The sequence below is a fragment of the Martes martes genome (genome assembly GCF_963455335.1).
Source record: "Martes martes genome assembly, chromosome: 12".
Taxonomy (NCBI): domain Eukaryota; kingdom Metazoa; phylum Chordata; class Mammalia; order Carnivora; family Mustelidae; genus Martes; species Martes martes.
Genome location: NC_137900.1, coordinates 27,322,774 through 27,337,038, shown reverse-complemented (window position 1 = coordinate 27,337,038; position 14,265 = coordinate 27,322,774). Strand labels below are relative to the sequence as shown.

The 14,265-nt window shown below is 37.6% G+C and overlaps 1 protein-coding gene across 5 annotated transcripts in view; it reads left to right on the top strand.

Moving 5' to 3' along the window:
- AGTPBP1 (ATP/GTP binding carboxypeptidase 1) overlaps positions 1-14,265 on the top strand; it is a 153,034-nt gene that overhangs the window by 87,098 nt on the left and 51,671 nt on the right. For all 5 annotated transcript variants that reach the window (XR_013967697.1, XM_080819315.1, XM_080819316.1 and 2 more), the window contains 4 exons: positions 1,457-2,172; positions 10,755-10,838; positions 12,427-12,513; positions 12,597-12,745. Coding sequence is in view for 4 of the 5 variants with exons in the window: in XM_080819315.1 (XP_080675441.1) it covers positions 1,457-2,172; positions 10,755-10,838; positions 12,427-12,513; positions 12,597-12,745 (1,036 nt within the window). In the remaining variant the exon portion in view is untranslated. The remainder of the gene's footprint in view (positions 1-1,456; positions 2,173-10,754; positions 10,839-12,426; positions 12,514-12,596; positions 12,746-14,265) is intronic.

Here is a 14,265-nt window from a genome sequence, read left to right as displayed (position 1 = left end):
GAGGAGAAGGGAGTTGAGGGAAATTGGAAGGGGAGGTGAACCATGAGAGACTATAGACTCTGAAAAACAATCTGAGGGTTTTGAAGGGGCGGGGGGTGGGAGGTTGGGGGAGCCAGGTGATGGGTATTATGGAGGGTACATACGACATGGAGCACTGGGTGTGGTGCATAAACAATGAATTCTGTTATGCTGAAAAGAAATTAATAATTTAAAAAAAGAGTCTCTTATGGTTTATTTCCCTCTCTCAAAATGAATTATCTAGATCAAATGTCTCAGCCCCTTTGGTTATGAAACCCTGTACTCTAGGTGGTTAAGAAACTCTGTGCTTACACAGGTTCTATTTCTTTTGTGTGTGTTTTTGTTTTCCTAAATGTAAATCATCTCATGGCATTCCTCTTCCCCAAACTGTCCATTGGCTCCCAGTGTAGCCTGCAAAGCCCTACAGTATCTGGTCCTCTTTTACATCTTGGATTTCATCTTGCTCATTCTGTGCCAGCCATTCTAACTCACTTTCTGGTCTCTCTGCATACATCAGGCATTCTTCTACTCTGGCTCCTGAGCATGGCAGCCCTTTCTGCCTTTGCTTTTATGTTACCTTCTCAGTGAGGCTTCGCAAATCCATGGGGTTTCAAATTGTAGCCCATCTTCCCTCCCCTTGGCACTCCCAGTCCACAGTACCCCATTCTCCCCTCTTTAATACTTTAGCATACTCACCTTCCATAAAATACATTTTTGTCATTTTTAAAGAAAGATTTATTTATTTATTTATGTTAGAGAAGGAAGAGAGAGGGTGCACATAACTGGAGGGGGCGGGTGCAGAGCAAGAGGGAGAGGATCCTCAGACTCCCTGCCAAGCCCAGAGCCTCATGGGGTGGGGGACTTGATCTCAGGACCCTGAGATCTTGACCTGAGCTGAAATCAAGAGTGGATGCTTAACCGACTCAGCTACCCAGGCGTGCCTGTGTCATGTTTATTACTTGATGTGTTGACATTCTTCTCCCTTCCTTCCACAGAAGAATGTAAGCTGCAAGAGGGAAGAGGTTTTTGTTTCTCTTTTTGTTTTTAAGCTGATGGTATTTAAGTGCCTGAAACATTGCTTGGCACAAAACAGACACTCTAATTGTTGAGTTAATGAATAACAATTCAGTTGTGTTTTCTTTAATAGGAGTCTGGATGCTTTTAATGTGCTTGTGCTTTTGTAAAATTTCCCATATTTCTCTTATATGTAGGCATTATTTTTATAATAGAAAAAGTAAAATAAGTGTAATGAATTTTGTGGCTAAATATTTTGTGTTTTCTTAGTGAAATTAAAACATACTCTTTTATCCATCTTCCTGATGTTCAAACGTTAGGTTTCTGAAGCAGCATATACAAGAGTATAGTCTTAGTTTTGTTAATACATTTTAATATTTACAGATAAAAGACTGAATTTTTTTTTTTTTTTAAATTTTCAAAGGACTATGACTTGATCTCCAAAGAACCAAAGCCTTTTGTATTTGAGGGAAAAGTACGTGGTCCTATTGTTGTTCCTACTGCGGGAGAGGAAGCATCTGGGAATCCAGGCAACTTAAAAAAAGGAGTTGTCAGGAATGCAAATGTGTCTCCTAAAGGAGAGGAAGGTGATAAGAAACCTACCTGTATGGATGTGGCAAAAGAAGATATTAAGAGTAATGACAGAACATCACAACAGCAGCTAGGTGATCAAAACAGAACTATTGCATCCGCCCAGGGCGTAAATAATGATATTGTGAAGGCCTTGGACCGAATTACGTTGCAGAGTATCCCTTCCCAGACAGCCCCAGGTTTTACTGCAGGAGCCAAGAAGGACTACAACCTCCCTCTTACTGTCCTCACGTGCACTAAAGCTTGTCCACACATGACCACTTGTGGAAATGTTCTTTTTGAGGGAAGAACAGTTCAGCTAGGGAAACTGTGTTGTACTGGAGTTGAAACTGAGGATGATGAAGATACAGAGTCTATTTCATCAGTGGAACAAGCGTCAGTGGAAGTCTCTGATGGACCCACACTCCACGACTCAGATCTCTATATTGAGATTGTGAAAAATACAAAGTCTGTCCCAGAATATTCAGAAGTGGCTTATCCTGATTATTTTGGTCACATTCCGCCTCCATTCAAAGAGCCTATTTTAGAAAGACCTTATGGTGTACAAAGGTAAGTTTCAGGTTTCTTCTTTCTCTTAAGCCCATTGTCAAAATATGGGTACTTAGGAAGAAAAATATTCTGAATTAAAGTTATTGTCATTTTTTTATCCTGCTTTGGAAATTTGCACTTATTTGCAATTGTCCTTACGGGTTGACTTTATTTCCTAAGCTCATTACTTATTGAGATGGAGCCAGCATAATAAACCTGACCATTGGACAATTTAGAAATTTTTATTTAGATGGCATCTGAATATATAGATTATTTACTAATCTTTGAATAAATATTAGTAGTAATATATTTAGTCTTTTATTATAATTTGAACTTGATTTAGATAAATGATTTAAAAATAGAAATGTGGACAAGTATTACTTTGTTGCAAAAATTGAAATTGGAAATACTCAGTATGAAAATTTGGGTCTCATGAAAACAGTAACTAAAGTTATTAAATCTTGCCAGTTAATTTTATAAATTACAAATAGTATTAACTATTACTGTCTAGTAATACTTGGCCTATAAGTACATTTGTGGTGCAACTTGACTATTTTCAGTGATTATGTTTAGGGTTTTGTGATGATGGTTTACTAGTGCCTAATCTCTGTGCTCTTGTTATGAGTATAGCACATAATGATACAGAAGACACTGCTGTGGGCATTTGATTTTCCTTGGACTATAGGCTTTTTTAAAACAACAGTTGTATCTTCTTAATTTTTTTATATTTAACGTATTATATAAATTAATCATTTTTACTTAACAACTTAGTATATGTTTAATGCTACCAGTTGGCTCCTTGACCCACAGGTATGGAATCACATACGACGTAGCATCAGAACTGGGAAAGTTGTGTAGAAGTGGGCGTGGCTCTTGCATCCACTGGATGCATCACACACACACACTGCACTTTCCAGAGGCACCTGGCCTCTTAGAGTGCCAGAATGGCCTTCAAAAGGCAGGTGAAGCTCCCAACTAGGAGGAAATACTCTGTAGTAATGGCTTGCCATCTTTCAAAATGAAGTATATGCACTAAATTAGAAACTTCCACATGGTTCTGTATCCCCAAAAGAAAGAACACATAAGTCTCATACCAGGAGGACCAGGAGGTGGGGACAGGAAGTAGTCCTACCTACCTGTGGCTCTCAGTGTTCCACTAGGGGACTTGGTACTTTCTGTCTCTGTACCTCTGAGCTCTGCAGGGTTAGTAGTCCTGGTTCCCAGAGTGGATGTTTTCTTTCCATGGGGGATGAAATAAGGGTACAACTTCCCTACAAGCTGCCAAGGATGTCTTTAGACTCTTGTGTCTAGGACCAGCAGGCAGAAATAGGCTCTACCATCTTGACCCAGAACAGCTAAAGGAGGTAAGATTGCTTGTACACCATGGCAGGAGGTTGACTGTGTGGAACTCAAGTGATCCACTCGTTTTAAGCATGAGTGGGCATGTCACAGCCCCCCTAGAATGAGAAGAGATGATTGCTAGTGGGCTCAGACTCCTCTAAGTTTGGGTCACTTAATCCAAGATTGCAGGGTGGAGCTGAGGGGAAGGGGGATTTAGATTGATGCTGGGGGATTGAGATGAGGCATTGCAGCCTTAGGGAGGTTGCAGTGTTGGGAACAAATTTCATCCTGGTCACATTTGTCTTCTCAGGTTCTCCTTAGGAGATGCCCACAGGAACTGTGGGGGAACTGCATGGGAACTGCATTTGTTCCTTCAAGTGACAATAATTTGAGACTGGAGGAACAAATGCATGTAGCAAGCATACTTGAACCAGTTGGTTTGACTTGATAAGTGTGTTGAGTCAGTGGGGTGTGTCCTGGCAGGACAGCGCACTCTGAAAATCAAGTCAAAGTGTTCGGATTCTAGACTTGGCTCTCCCACTGATTCTTTGTGTGTATGTTTGAGCGAAATAACTTAATTTCTCTAGATACCAATTTTATTTTCAAACAATGGATTGATGCCCATTAGTAACATGTATTAAAGGAGAAAATAATAGTGTGTCATATGTAGTACAGCACAGCAAAGTATTATTTCATAAACTTTTGTTTCAGGGGCATGTGTCTATGTGCATGTGCACACTCATAGCAGTCTTTTTTTTTTTTTTAAGATTTATTTGTTGTAGGGGCGCCTGGGTGGCTCAGTGGGTTAAGCCTCTGCCTTCGGCTCAGGTCATGATCTCACAGTTCTGGGATCAAGCCCCGCATCGGGCTCTCTGCTCGACAGGGAGCCTGCTTCCCCCTCTCTCTGACTGCTTCTCCCTCTCTCTGACTGCTTCTCTGCCTACTTGTGATCTTTGTCTGTCAAATAAATAAAAAATCTTAAAAAAAAAATTATTTGTTGTAGAGAGAGAGTGCCCAGGGGAAGGGGCAGAGGGAAAGAGAGAGAGAGAGAGAATCTCAAGCAGGCTCCCCACTGAGTGGGAAGCCTGATGTGGGGCTTGATCCCATGACTCTGAGATCATGACCTGAGCCAAAATCAAGAGTTGGACACTTGATTGACTGAGCTACCCAGACGACGCATTAGGACAGTGATTTTTTTTTTTTTTGAAAGATCTTATTTATTTATTGGAGCAAGAGAAACAGAGATAGGGCAGGAGCAGGGAAGAGAGGGAGAAGCAAGCTACCTGCTGGGCAGGGAGCCTGATGTGGAACTTGATTCCAGGACTCCGGGATCATGACCAGAGCCGAAGGCAGTTGCTTAACCAACTGAGCCACCCAGGCACTCAGGACAGTGATTTTTAAAATGTATTTCTAGTAGGTAATGATCAGAAAACTTTGTCATTCACCTTGAAAACACATATGCAAACTATGGCCTGTTGTGTCAAATACAGGTCAATACTGCCTGTTTATGTTCAGCCCACAAGCTAAGAGTGGTGTTACATGTTTAAATGGTTCAAAAAAATTTAAAAAAGCAAAACATTTTTGACACATGAAAATTATATGACATTCATATTTGTGTTTACTTGTAAAGATTTTTTTGGGGCACAGCCATTCCTGTTTGTTTATGTATGATCTGTGACTGTTTTGGTGCCACTATGGTAGAGTTGAATGGTTGTTGTAGAGACTGGGTGGCTTGCAAAGCCTAAAATATTTATTATTTGTTTCCTAAAGGAAAAGTTTGCTTGACCCTAGTAGCTAGGTAGTCTGAAGGCTTCCTGGTTCTGTGTATGTGATAAAATATCCAATACAGGCCAGATAGTAAGTATTTCTTATTACCCAGAAATGCTCGGTTTTTGAAATACTGCATTGAGGATGTTGTTTCTAGTTTGCTTATCTTATTAGCCTAGTCTTCTGCAACTTAGGTTTTGAACAAATGATAAATGTTTTATAAATTATTTGCCAACTTTTAGCCCAGCCCCTGTTCAAATGCAGTAAAATTATAAATAAATAATGTCACAATTTATAAGGGTTTCTTGTTTGATCATTTTCAGAAAAAGGAAGCATTAGACTTCTTAAAATTAGTCAGTGAAAATATTTTTGTTATTTTGAATTTCTACTTTCCAAATATCACTGATCCTTTTTTTTTTTTTAAGATTTTATTTATTTGTTTGACAGACAGTGATCACAAGTGGGCAGAGAGGCAGGCAGAGAGAGAGAGAGAGGAGGAAGCAGGCTCTCCGCTGAGCAGAGAGTCCGATGCGGGACTCGATCCCAGGACACTGGGATCATGACCTGAGCCAACCTGAGGCAGAGGTTTTAACCCACTGAGCCACCCAGGTGCCCCTATCACTGATCTTTTAAGCATTAATATTTTTGAAAATAATGCAGCAAATGAATAAAACTTCATTAAAAATTTCTTCACCTCATATGGAAGGGGAAAAGCCTATTATAAGCTTCATATCTCATTGTAGATTGTACTTTAACCCTTGAAATTTTTTTTTTACTGTAATCACATATTGATAATTACTTGAATCCATGTTTTTTATTTAAGTTGGCTTACAAATCAAAGTGTAACTGACCTCTTGTGTTTTAAAGTGTGCATAGCATTTTTGGGTGCATTTTTCCTGTTTTCCATATTCTGTAAAATAGAGCATGAGAAAGCATAGAAAGAGGAAAGGTCACTTTGCCCCATTCACCAGAGGTGGTAACTTTTAGCATTTGATTTTACTTTCCATTATTTTTCTGTGTGTTTTAAGATTGTCTAACTGTATTTTATAATAGAATATAATTTGTATTGCCTTGTTTTAGAAAGCGTATAAGACATTGTACCAACATACTTCTATCAAAATAAAAATGAAATATACGACAAAGAAATGCGGTGACTCTTAATCACAGAAGTATTTCAACTTCTCTCAAAATAAAAGAAATGCCAATTAAAAAGTACTGAGATACCATGTCCTACATAAAAATTGCCAAAATCTAGACATTTGATAGCTCATTCTATTAATGTGGTTGTGGAGGAACAGGCTCCCTTATACATTGATAATGGGATTTCAGATTGATAGTACCTCTTGTGGAGGGTAGTCTTACAGGGTCTGTCAAGATGAACAATACATATTTCCTTTGACACGTTAATCCCACATCTGGGAATTTGTAATTTATATGCATGATATATATATATATATATATATGTACACATATAATTTACACATATGTGAAATGGTGTTCAAAGTTTTTTGTTGCAGCGTTGTTCCCATCAGCCCGATTAGCTTAATACATTATGGTGTATCTTTTCTGTGAATACTGTGCAGTGATTAAAAAATAGAAAGATCTCTAGGCACTGATGGAAGGAGATATAAGATGCTTAGTAGGAGCAACAGCAGCAGGTAACTTTTATTGAGTGTTTTTTATGGGCCAGACAGAACTAAGTAATCAGCACTTTTTATGCCGTGTATATGTGTATTTAAAGTAAGCTGTATCACTTGGCTCTGTGAGGAACTTGCTATTCTTCCTCTTATTTTACACAAGACTGTGCTGAAGCTAGGGTTTTTGAGCAATTTATCCAAGATTACACTGTTAGTAAGTGGCAGAGCCAAAAGTCAAACTCTGGTCTAGGTCATGAGCCTGTCCTGTCCATCCTTTAGATAGAGTGATCATATATATGTGGTTGTGGTTAAACCACACTCTATTCTATATAAAGAAGATTATCTTCTGTGGATCCTCAGGGAGTACTTGTGTAATGAACAACATTTCCCATAATACGCTTAGAGTAAATACAGCATTGAGATGTATTAAATTCTTTCTTGTAACACTGCTCTGTATTGATTAAAACCTAACTAACACAGGACAGTGTTGCTGGTGGCCGCATATCGCATGACCTTCTGAGTATTTTCTGTTCAGACTGCCCTGCAGGAATTATCTTCCGGGCAAAGCTTCTGATAGATACTGAATGTCAGTAGGTTTGAGGTTATAGTTCCTGAAGGTACCTGGAAAATATTGTTTTGTTTTGGCTGGAGAGCTGTATATTTTAATAAGCAGGTAAGGTAAAGGAGGGATTGATATTTTATGAAAGTTGTGTTGCTTCACACAAATCCCTATCTGAATAAAGGACTGGTTTCCCTCTTTATTAATGAGGGCTGATGGCAGGGCAGATATTTCCCTCAAGTGTAATTTTACATGGGCCACTATGTCCCCTAAAATACAATGTCAGAGGTTGAAAACCAGTGGCCCCTTGGCTATATTAACTTGCCCATGATTTTGGCTTCACTTGCAGACCGGTTTTTGTTTGTTGTTTTGGTTTGGTTTGCTGATTGCTAGCATTTAAGATTTGGGAGATTCCCCATAGAAATCTAAGTTTCTGATGTTTCTTGAGAAATTGGTATGATAGCCTTAACCTATGGTTCCTACCTGGCAGTTTTAGATAGAGGCTGTGCTCTGCAGTTCTCCACACTGGTCACTGGGTCAGCTCACGTAGTTAGAGCTGCCTGCTGCATGGCTGTCAGTGCTGTTTTGACTCTCTCTCTCTTTTTTACTTTTTTAAAGATTTTATTTATTTTTTTGACAGAGAGATAGAGATCGCAAGTAGGCAGAGAGGCAGGCAGAGGGACGGGGGAAGCAGGCCCTCCCGTGGAGCAGAGAGCTGGATGCGGGGCTCGATCCTAGGACCCTGAGACCACGACCCAAGCCGAAGGCAGAGGCTTAATCCACTGAGCCACCCAGGCACCCCTGACCCTCTTACATTAAGGAACTTTGCTATAGAACTGAGCTGTTGTATCAGCCTGTTAATAACATTTTCCTTTAAAAAAAAAACAAACCAAAACTCGGACTTTTGTAGGTACTATTTTTTGCACATTTGCAGTATGTATCAACCTTATTTACTAAGTTATTCTGAAGAGTGGATGTATTTAGTCTTTCACACATACTTGAATACTCACTTTTTTTTTTGACATGGCATATCTGAATATATGTGAGTGCCATCTCTTGTCAAATATCTGGGCAATATAAATTTTGGACTTGTTTGTTTTTGTAATTAATAGCTTTTTAAAAGGTTGTTTCTTTAGAAAGAATTTGGCATTTGAAAGTGATGATATTGAGCCTAACTCAAGGATTTATATCATAATCCTTTGATACTCATTTTTTCTGATAGACTGCTTATCAGTGATGAACTATTTTTTGAAGAATAAAACTAAAAATAAATTTAGAGTTGTACATTCTTAATTTTTCCTGTATTGTATTTATCATACCTTTTAATTCTTATGCCCCAATAATGGGTCTGTGATTAAAGGAGAGAGACTGAGACAAAGCGAAGGTCAAGCAAAGCTTTATTTCGCGCCAAGCATCAAGAATCAAACTGGCCGGCCAGGGCCACACCTCTTACAGAGAGGGCGACCCACTCTCTTTACCGACTGGCTTTTAAGGGCAAAGGCCATGCGGTTGGGCCTGGCCACGCCCAGGTGGCCAATGAAATTGTAACACACAGAGAAAACTGCACAGTGTTGCTAGGTGACCAATTGAGTTACAATTTCACCTTGGTTAAGATTGGCGCCCTAAAGGCCCCCAGAGGGCGGGGCCCGTACTCCTTGGTAGCTAGGGAGACAGTATGCAACCCCCCACTGATCGGATGTCTCCACCTGGCCTGACCTATCCTTGTATCTGTGCTTTGTTAGCTGAGGCTGGTTTCTGGGACTAGTTTTTAAGTAAGTCCCCTGGGGGAAGGGGAGCAGGAACAATTTAAGGGTTAAACAACAAAGTTATTGTTTTATTGTTTTTAACCTCAATGGAAGCCTCTGGCTAAAATAAAAATATAAAATAGGTCCTTACATTAATGTTTTCCTGATAATTTTGAGTTCATCAGAATAGATTCTTAGCTTATTCTGAAATTTTACTATGATATGATTAGATATATTTCTAAATTACATATGAGAGTTAATACTCCATAATCACAAAGAAGTATCTTTGTGCAGGAGACTAGTTTCACATGTTCTTTAGTGGATTCTTAACATTTTATTATAACCATTTTGGCAGATTTTCCCACTCTCCTCTATTAGTAAATCAATAGACTACAGTTCTAGTCTGCATTACCAGTCTTTTTATTGTTTAAAGTTATTTATTTATTTGTCAGAGAGGGAGAGAGAGAGAGAGTACGTGCACAAGCAGGGAGACAGCAGGCAGAGAGAGAAGCAGGCATAGGAAGAAGCAGACACCCCACTGAGCAAGGAGCCCGGCTCCGGACTTGATCCCAGGACTCAGGACTTGATCCCAGGATTATGACCTGAGCTGTAGGCAGATGCTTAACCGACTGAGCCACCTCGGCGTCCCTGCATTACCAATCTTCAGCTGAAACAGACAAACTTAAAATTTAAATCATTTCATATAACTGGCTTCCTCTTTAAGAATAAGTGCTAATATGACAAGTACACTGTGACTATTACAACCAACAGACATCTTCCCACCAGGACCCTTGTGGCCAGTCTACCTGGAGTTCCAGGCATCTGGTTTTATGGTCAAGATTTATTCTGGTTTGGTTATAGTTTGGTGCCACTTTCAGTGATTGGTATATTCCTTGGCTTAATTACTGACAGGGAGAATTGTGGGGTCTGTGTGTGGCTCACTCTTCTAGGACAGTGGCAGGGATTCTAGGAATTTTTCAGTTAGTTGGTGTCCATTTTGTTGTACTGAAATAGGGGGAGATCAGGCCTAGAGAATCCTGGAGTTTCAGGGTCCACACTTGCTTCCTGACACAAGTGTTCCCCTGCTCTCCACATTTCCTCTCCAGCCACAGAAGAGAGCACAGATTCTGTGGAATGTGTAAACTGTTTGCCATTTGCATTTTAGCTGAATTCCAGTAAGGGTGGGTTTAAAAAATCTCCTTTGTACATAATTTCTGGCTTCTTAGGTCTTTACTGCTGTTACTATGTATGTAAAATTATTTGCTTAAGGACTAGAGAGTAGCTGCATATTATTTCTATGTAGAAAGTTGTCATATACATTCAAGTTTTTTTTTAAGCTGTTTGAATTACAGCTACATGAAAATACTGATTTTTGTCTTGTTATGTATTGGTAATTTTTTGTGTATACAAAATACATAGAGGAGGGATCATTTTTCTTTTAAGAAAGTTTTGTCATTTTATATGTTTTTCATCCAAAACTTATTTTGGAGAAAGTTGTGCCTTGGCATAATAATAATGACTTTCGGTGGTCACACTTTTCTTTTATGATTTCAGGACAAAAATTGCTCAAGATATTGAGAGGTTAATACATCAGAGTGATATCATAGATCGAGTGGTGTATGACTTAGATAACCCCAAGTAAGTCTGTTGTTGCTGTTGTCTTTGCTTTTACTTTTATTAGTTTTATTTGCACTCTCAAATTTCAGTGTTGTTTGTAAAAGATAAAAAAATAGAGCTAACTTCCACCTAGTTTGCCCTTACTCCGTTTTCATCTTTTAGCAGGGATATAATGGTAATGTAATAGTTAATCATGTTAATTTGAATATATCACAGCCTTTTGTTTGTTCATAGGTAGACTTTTAATGGGCTTAATAATGGAAAGGTCACAAACTGATACCATGTTTTAAAAAATTTCTAATTACCTCCAGTGGAGAGAGTGGAGATTTCACATGGAAGGCTGAAGTTTTGTCCTGTAATATTGAACCTTCATTTCCTTGGGACAACAAATTATCATCCTTTATAGAAGGACTATGTGGTTGCCAATATCTCCGTGGTCCCTGTTATTCTTTCTCATCTTTTGCTGCTTACAATATGCATTGGTCCTTTCTATTACTTTCCAGACCTTTGAGGCCATTTGCTTATGATGCTTCATGCATTGGTATTATTTACAGTTATCACTGGTATCATCACATTTTAGGGTTTAAATATAAGTAAATAAATGAAAATTAGAAATGATGAATGTGACTATTATTTGCCCTCTTAGAGGAGAAATTTAATTAGCTCTCAATGGGTTTTCCCCTTCTTCAATATTCTAATATTTAGGGGGAAATTTCACATCTTACTGGTCTTTTTGGAGGAAATAAAACACCTTTTAAAGATCTTTGTCAGAGAAATAAGGATAAAAGCTGTATCAAAGCTGATTACTGAATTTGGAATAATCTTAAAAATGGAAACCAAATCTCCTTATTCAAAATATCTTAGTTATTTCAGTGGTTGTAATTCTGTGTCAGATCAGGCAGATGTGATAAGAGAAACTCAGGAACCTTGAGGATAGCATAGAGACCAGTGCTATTTCTAACTTAAATGACTTTGGCAAAGTCCTTGAGCTTCTTGGAGTCTTAGTGTCCCCCTATTAGAGTATAAGCTTCAAAAGAGCAAGCATTTGTGTTTAATCAGGGAAACAGACAGACAACTAAAATTGAATCTGGAACCTAGTAAGCAATCAGTAAATACTAAGTAGTGACTATGTAAAGTGAAGATAATACCTTTACCTTTTTGGTACTAATTAAATAAGATAATATCTGTTATCTAATATAGCTCTGTAAATTTAAAATAAAATTTTTACCTGAGAACTACATAGTTTAATTAGAATTATTGCTACTCAATACAGGTCATATGCATTTAAAAAAAAATCTGTCCTTTTTATACGATTATTAGTATTTAGGAATGACATTTCTTCAGTGAGGTGGAATTTCTTATTTTGATTATCATTCACTATAAATGTGGGAACACATCTCTACTTGTAGTTATAATTTTTAAATCTATAAATGTTAGCCAGAGTTTGTGTTTTGCTTGTGTTGATTGTATTTTTTTTTGGTTTAAAAATAGTGAGGGTGAAGTGGCCGTAGTGGTATAGTTTTAATTTGTAGTGTAGTTTTATTTATCTTTTGTCCACTTATTTGCATGCCATGTATTTTATTAAACTTATTTCAAAAATTTTGTTTAGTTACGCTATTCCAGAAGAAGGAGATATTTTGAAGTTTAACTCCAAATTTGAATCTGGGAATCTGCGCAAAGTAATTCAAATTAGAAAGTAAGTCATTTAAGTTTTCACATTTTGTCTATACACAGATATTTTCCTAATTCTAATCAGATTTCTATATTTTCTATTTTCAGAAATGAATATGATCTTATTTTGAACTCAGATATAAATAGCAATCATTATCACCAGTGGTTTTACTTTGAAGTCAGTGGAATGCGACCGGGTGTTGCTTACAGGTTTAACATCATTAACTGTGAAAAGTCCAACAGTCAATTTAATTATGGTAAGACATGTTTTGTTCCCCTAATTTTAAAAAGTATGTAGGCATCTTAACTGAGGGACATGAGCTTTTTTTTTTTTTTTAAATTATTGATTTGTTTAAAAAAGGTTCATTGTTCTTTTTTCTCTAGTTCTCAAAATTCAGTAATTTTTATGCAAAATTTAAAATAAACTCAGTTTTGCTTTGATGGGGAAAAACCCTTTAAAATGTAGTGAGTATCTTTGATTTCATCCAAATCAAATACAACCAAAGATTTATTACTAATGCTGCATAAAATCTAGTTTTTAATGTCAGTTTATCTAGAGGAGAATTACATAAAGTCATCTTTTTAAATTTTTTTTTATCTTTTTTAATTTTTAATAATCTCCTAGAAATATGATAGAAGTTGAGGAAAGGTCTCACATTCTCTTCACTGAATTTCCTCAAGTGGCTACGTCTTCCAGAGTCAGGATTTGACGTCGGTGCAGTGCGGGTGCAGAGTTTCATGCCATTTTATTACATTTGTAGGTTCTTGAACCAGTCACCACAAACCAAAATGCCAAATACTTCTGTCACCACACAGCCTTGTGCCCCTCCTTTATCAGTCACCTTTCAGCAAGATACTAGCTATAGTTTTCTGCAAATTTTAAAATCTAGTTGAGGAGGTTTCCTTCTGTTACTATTTGCTGAGGTTTTTGTTTTGTTTTGTTTTGTTTTTAAGATTTTATTTATTTATTTGACAGACAGAGATTACAAGCAGGCAGAGAGGCAGGCAGAGAGAGAGAGAGAGAGGAGGAAGCAGGCTCTCTGCCCAGCAGAGAGACCGATGTGGGGCTTGATCCCAGGACCCTGGGATCATGACCAGAGCTGAAGGCAGAGGCTTTAACCCACTGAGCCACCCAGGCGCCCCATGTTTTGTTTTGTTTTTAATCATGAATGGGTGTTGAACTTTGTCATATGCTTTGTTTCAGTTGGTCTGATCATACGCTTTTCTTCTTTAGATTGTTACTATGATATATTATATTGATTGAGTTTTGAATATTGAAACAGCCTTTTTTTAAACCATGGATAGTATAGTTGCTAACATTTTGTTAAGAATTTTTTTATTTATGTTCAGGAAGAATATTGAGCTATAATTTTCTTTTTTCTTTTTGTATTCCGTTTCTTCTTGGTATGATGGTAATATTGACCTCATAAAATGGGTTGGGAAATGTTTCCTCCTCTGGTTTTTTGAAAGAGCTTGTATAGATTCAGTGTTAATTCTTAAACATTTGATAGAATTGTCCAAGTGAAACGATCTGGATCTGGAAGGATGTCTTTTTTGATAGTCTTTGAATTACAAACTAAATTTCCTTAATAGTTTTAGGGCTGTTCAAATTATTTAATCTGGAGTGAGTTGTGCTATGTGGTAGTTTGTGCTTTTTCGGAATTGATCCATTCCTTCTAAATTGTCAAATGTGTGTGTAGATTTGGTCACAGTATTCCCTTACTAGCCTTTTGAGGTCTGCATTGTCTGTAGTGACACCCCTTATTTCAATTTCTGA